This window comes from Dipodomys ordii, unplaced genomic scaffold (assembly GCF_000151885.1).
Source record: "Dipodomys ordii isolate 6190 unplaced genomic scaffold, Dord_2.0 Scaffold13, whole genome shotgun sequence".
Taxonomy (NCBI): Eukaryota; Metazoa; Chordata; class Mammalia; order Rodentia; family Heteromyidae; genus Dipodomys; species Dipodomys ordii.
The window spans coordinates 13,752,240-13,758,485 of record NW_012267229.1 but is presented as its reverse complement, the minus strand read 5'-3'; the positions used below and the strand labels follow the sequence as shown (position 1 = coordinate 13,758,485).

General features: G+C 44.6%; 1 protein-coding gene across 1 annotated transcript in view; it reads right to left on the bottom strand.

Moving 5' to 3' along the window:
- Asxl1 (additional sex combs like transcriptional regulator 1) overlaps positions 1–6,246 on the bottom strand; it is a 59,016-nt gene that overhangs the window by 11,502 nt on the left and 41,268 nt on the right. The window contains exons 4-7 of the mRNA XM_013010673.1: positions 2,849–2,969; positions 2,674–2,771; positions 1,136–1,229; positions 481–672 (exon numbers count right to left, since the gene is read on the bottom strand). Of these exons, the coding sequence (XP_012866127.1) occupies positions 481–672; positions 1,136–1,229; positions 2,674–2,771; positions 2,849–2,969 (505 nt within the window). The remainder of the gene's footprint in view (positions 1–480; positions 673–1,135; positions 1,230–2,673; positions 2,772–2,848; positions 2,970–6,246) is intronic.

Here is a 6,246-nt window from a genome sequence, read left to right as displayed (position 1 = left end):
GCCCCATGACCGGACCCAAAAAAAAAAAAAAAGAAAGAAATCTTGACGACAAACAGCGCATGAGCACTGGGAATAACCCGTTATCCCCAGAGGGAAGGAGCACAATGCAGCACTTGTGTTTGCATTCCCAAACTTCAACACATGCTTCCACTCTTCACACTGACTAGATTGTAAAAAGGAAGTCATCTAGAGGATGGTACCAAAGAGGGGGAAAACACAAAAAACAAATGTGAGACTCCTTCACAAAAAAGCCGAGAGGCAAATTTCACTGATTCAAACACTGAGGCATGCCCTACAGGGATAGACAAAGAGCATCACGGCACCAACTCTGCCCACAAACAGCTCAGCCAGTCTATGCATGAAATAATCAAAATCCAAGGTAAAACAAAGCAAACACAGAAGGTCGCCCAAGAAATGAAACCAAACTGGAAAGGGAACTGAAGTAGAAGACATCATCTCCTTACTGGGCCTGAAGGAAACCCTCTTTATAAGCAGAGAAATGAGTGCCAAGCCACTCACCTGAGGCCGGCTTCCGGAAGCCTCTCAGGAGCGGGGCAGGGTCCCGGGCGACCTCGGCCTGGCCACGAATGGCAGCACTGGCCAGGGCCATAGAGCCACTGCTGCTGCTGGATGGGCTGCCACTCTCACCATCGGCGTGGCGCCCCGAGAACCCTGAAGGCACAGCATTCCACTGTCAAAAGCATCACACGCCGAACCCAGGCTCTCAAGACAAACATACTTCTCCCAGCTCTCCCTGACATGCTGCCACCAATACTGAGGTGTCCAGCTCCCAGTCTTGGGCTGGTAGAAATCATTACCACATGGTCTGGCTTTAAAATGTGACCTTAAGAATGCCAAACCAGCATCTTCATTTGCACAGCACTATACCTTTTACAAAGCACTGGCACAATCCTCCATCAATTGCTATGACCACCCTCGGAGGCAAGAAAAGGACACATGGCAGAGCCCAGCATGAGATCCTTCAGCAGGCCTCACCACCATAGTGTGCTACCTCCGCTTACCAGATAGGTTAGGTCTCTGGCCCACACCCAACAGTGGGTTAGACTACTGACAGAGGGAAGTTTGGCTCCCAGGACCTGAGGAAAAAGCACCACAGTCACAAGTCTATACACACCTGATGCAGATTCCACGTGGGCCCCGTTTACCTTCAGAGGAGTCAGGACAACTCGAGGTAACATCACCCCTGTCTTTTTCTTTTGTTTGTTTACCTGTGTTAAAGAGTGGATTTAAAAACAAGATAGAGTCATTGCTGTATCACAAGGGCCAACCTTCTTGATCCTACGTTTAACTTCTCTCTTGTAAAAGTTCATGTGCAGATAGTTCTAAGAGAAAATGTTGACAAAAGCAATGATCAAACATCAACTTCAGGGTCTAGGAAGGGGCTCAGTGGTAGAGTGCTTGCCTTGCATGCATGAGGCCATGGGTTCAATTCCTTAGCACCACGTAAGCAGAAAAAGTGGCGCTGTGGCTCAAGTGATAGAGTGCTAGCCATGAAGAGCTGAGGGACAGTGCCCAGGCCCAGAGTTCAGGCCCCACAACCAACAACAACAAAAAAATCACTCTCAGCTGAAAATAACGTATGATATTGCTATCAACTTATTTTTCCTTTACGTGGTAGTGGGCCTTCTACTCTTTCATGGGCAGACATTCTACCAGTTGAGTCAGCCCATGCCCCTCCCTTCATTCCCCCCCCCTTTTTTTAGTACTGGTCCTGAAGTTCATGCCTGGGCACCTTCCTTGAGCGTTCATGCTCAAGGCTTGAGCCACAGCTCCTCTTCTAGCTTTTTGTAGTTAACTGGAGATAAAGTCTCATGGACTTTTATTTTTTGGTTGGTCAGGGAGCTTGAACTCTGGGCCTGGGCACTATCTCTCAGCTCTTCAGCTCAAGGCTAGTGCTCTACCACTTGAGCCACAGCCCCACTTCCAATTTTCTGGTGGTTAATTGAAGATAAGAATCTCACAGACTTTCCTACTCGGGCTTGCTTTGAATTGTGAAATCCTCAGATCTCAGCCTCCTCAGTAGCTAAGATTACAGGTGTGAGCCACTAGTACCTGGCTCTCATGGACTTTTCTGCCTGGCTTGGTGGGCCTCCTGAGTTGCTAGGATTACAGGTATGAGCCACCAGTGCCTGGCCACTCAGTCCCTTTTAAAACCAGGGTTTCAGTTTTTTTTGTCCATTCCAGCCTAGATAGCAATCCTATTTATACTTCCCACAAAGCTGAAATGACAGATGTGCACCACTGCACCTGGCTTTTTTATTGGTTGAGATGAGGCCTTGGGAACCTTTTCCCTCGTTGGCCCCAAAGCATGATCCACCTGATTTCTTGAGTAGCCTGGATATGGTATGAGCCACAGCTTTGTTATTGCCATTGTGCAGGTAAGTGCTAGAAAGTAACAGAGCTATTGTTGAGACTACTCATCTCTGACTCATGCTCTCACACACCATGTGTAGGCACATGTATTGGGCACCTCCCTTAGTGTGTTAAAGGAATGGGCAGAATTATCCACTTTTAAATGTTACTAAGAGGTGAAACCAAATGTGTTTTCTCCACTCTTCAAACATGTCCATGACTTCTGCTGAAAGAGGAATGATTCTGCTTGTGCCTGTCCTTGTTCATGCTAGGGGTCTGGCTATCAACTTTCTTGCCTACCTGTGATGAAGCTCTACAGCTGTCTCTGGGATTGGAAAGGGGTCGACTGTGAGACTCTGCAGAACAGGATGCATTTGACGATGTTTCATCAAGAGATACTGGAAGTAAAAAATGAAGATTTAGTCCCTGGAAACTGAATATGGGGCTCTTCCCCCATCTTAGGAAGTTTGCTTACCGTCATTTTCACCACTCACAGTGCTGGCTTCATTAGACCCACAGCTCTCCACATCAGCTGAGTCCTCTATCTCTTCTCCATCCACTGCAGCAGGATTACGAGACCACTGCAGGGCATCCTTCTGTGACAGAAAGTTACAATTCAGGTGACTAAAACCCTACAAATCCTACAAGTACAAAAGTCATTCCTAAACCTGTATGCTTTTAGAGACAATGGACTTAGGATTTTTTTTTTTTTATTGTCTGTCGTGGGGCTTGAACTCTGGGCTTGGGCGCTGTCCCTCAGTTCTTCAGCTCAAGGTGAGCGCTCTACCGCTTGAGCCACAGCGCCACTTCCTGTTTTCTAGTAGTTTATTGGAGATAAGCGTCTCACAGACTTCCTGCCCAGGCTGGCTTTGAACCGAGATCCTCACATCTCTGCCTCCTGAGTAGCTAGGATTACAGGCGTGAGCCACGGGCACCTGGCTGTATTTTTTTGTTTTTTGGTACTAAGGATTAAGCCCAGGACCTCTCAAATCATCCTAGCCAAGTGCCACACTCCAAACCTGAGATTTAAAACATTGATATGCCCCTATCCTTTTGTATCTCAGCTTTTTCTCAGAAAACTCTTTTTCTAAATACAGCATTATGAAAGTTAGGTTTTTGTTATTATTGTATTTTTGTTTTAATTGAGACGGGGTCTATCTAGCCCACCCAGGCTGACCTAGAACTTCCAATCCTCTGTCGCAGCCTCCCAAGTGCTGGGAGTACAGGTGTGCACCATGACACTTAGCTTTATATTTTCATTTTCAATCATTTATTAAACACTTATAGGGCAGCTAGGAGCTCTATGATGCTAGTTCCTGAAGAGAGGAATAAGGAGTGGGAATCATGGCCCTATTCTCAAGGACTTAGAGAGAGAAAAATCAAATGGATTACAATACAAAGGGCAGAGACAGACGTACGCAGAGAACAGATACAGCACAGGAGAAACAGAAGGTACTCCTCTAACTTACTGAGTTAGAGGAAACATGGGTACAGACCATAAATGAGGATCAGGAAGGCATAACTTCCAAGGAGATAAGATGCTTAAGCTGAATTTTAAAAGAAATTATAGCTAAGAGGCAGATGGACTGACTATGGGAAAGACATTGGGAAGTTCTAGGTGGTAGGACTAACAAATGTAAATAAATAAATAAATATTTATATTTATATGCCAAATTCAGGGAAGAAGACGTTAGCAGAGGCTTGAAAAACTAAATATGTAGAAGGCTAGAGATAACAAGAGAGCAGACTATGAGTTGCTGTAGGAAGGAGTTTTTCTTTTTCTGGAGTTAACATCAAAAGGATAGTAAAGCCTAGGGCTGCTGGGCACCAGTGGCTCACACCTATAATCCTAGCTACTCAGGAGGCTGAGATCTGAGGATCGAGGTTCAAAGCCAGCCTGGGCAGGAAAGTCCGTGAGATTCTTACCTCCAATTAACCACCAGAAAACCAGAAGTGACACTGTGGCTCAAGTGGTAGACCGCTAGCCTTGAGCAGAAGAGCTCAGGGACAGAGCCTAGGCCCAGAGTTTAAGCCCCATGACTGACAAAAAAAAAAAAAAAAAAGCCTACATGGTTGAGATCTGAGGATGGAGGTTCACAAGCCAGCCCAGACTGACAAATCAGACTCGTCTCCAATTAACCAGTTAAAAGCCAGAACTGGAGGCTTGGGTAAAGCACTCTGGTCCTGAGTCCAAGCCCTAGTATACATAAATAAATGATCTTAACTTGAAATTTTGGACTTATATTTGGTTAAAGAATTTGGTTCCAGCAACTCGTGAAGTCTGGAAGCAGGAAGAGAAACTGGACTATGATACAAGTCTAATGAAAAATATTGATGGGCTCCAAACTCAGTGACAACAAACTAAAGTGCAGAGGAGAGTCTACCAAACATTTTATCTAGCAGTAAGCGGGCTCTATGGTCTCAAAATTTAATCCACTTGTTCCTACGGAACACGTTGAGTTGCATCAAACTTACAAAGGTGGGTTAGGGAGGTATCTCATTACAGTGTTAGCCTAGTACACATGAGAATCTGGGTTCCATACCCAACACAAAATAAAAAGTAAAAATTGAGGAAGAAATGAAAGTATTAGAAGCTAGAGAGAGGAAACAAGTTAAGGTAAGGTACAAGGGAGAATATCAATTTTGAATGAAGTATGCATAGAAAGTTAGGTTAAAATAGTGACTGTACCTTAGAAAAAAAAATACACTATAAACTTAAAATTGGAACCCACAACAACTTAGGCCCCAATTTCATAGGCCCCAAGACTTACTACATTCAAGTTTTCATTGATTTATTTTCATTGATTTTAAGCCAGAAAAATTCTTAGTTAAAAAAAAAAAATAGCGGTATGCTGGGGGCTCATGCCTATAATCCTAACTACTCAGAAGGCTGAGATCTGAGAACTGCAGTTTGAAGACAGCCAGGGCTTCTTCTCTCCAGAGACTCTTCTCTCCAATTAACCAACAGAAAACCAGAAGTGGTGCTATGGCTCCAAGTGGTAGAGTGTTAGCCTAGAGCAAAAAGAGCTCAGGGACAGTGGCTAGGCCAAGTTCAAGCCCCACAACTGATAAAAACAAAACAAACAAACAAAAACCAAACAGCTTTTTATTTTTATTTTTTTGCCAGTCATGGAGTTTGAACTCAGGGCCTGGGTCCTGTCCCTGAGCTTTTTTGCTCAAGGTTAAAAACTATACCACTTAGCCAGGCGCTGGTGGCTCACACCTGTAATCCTAGCTACTCAGGAGGCTGAGATCTGAGGATCGCGATTCAAAGCCAGCCCGGGCAGGAGAGACCTTGAGACTCCTATCTCCAATAAACCACCAGAAAACCGGAAGTGGCACTGTAGCTCAAATGGTAGAGCGCTTGCCTTGAACTGAAGAGCTGAGAGACAGCGCCCAGGCCCAGAGTTCAAGCCCCATGGCCGACCAAAAAACAAAAACAAAAACAAAAACAAAACAAAACTATATCACTTTAAGCCACAGCTCCACTTTTTCAGTTTTTGGGTGGTTAACTGGAGATAAGTCTCAGCGTGGGCTGGCTTTGAACCAAGATCCCCAGATATCAGCTTCCTGAGCAGCTAAGAATTCAGGTGTGTGTGAGTCACCAGTACCCAGCTGAAAACACCTTTTTAGATCTTACCTCTTTTCCCTATTGGCCATAAACATTTCTCAGAATGAGAACCTAAGGATATTTTTTTAAAAATTACACTTATTGGTTGTCACATTCTTAAAATAATGAAACAAATTTAATCTCCGATTCTCACAGGCAAACTACAGTTAATAAAGAAGGTCTATACAATGCAAACCCAAAGCCGGGCGCTGGTGGCTCACGCCTGTAATCCTAGCTACTCAGGAGGCTGAGATCTGAGGATC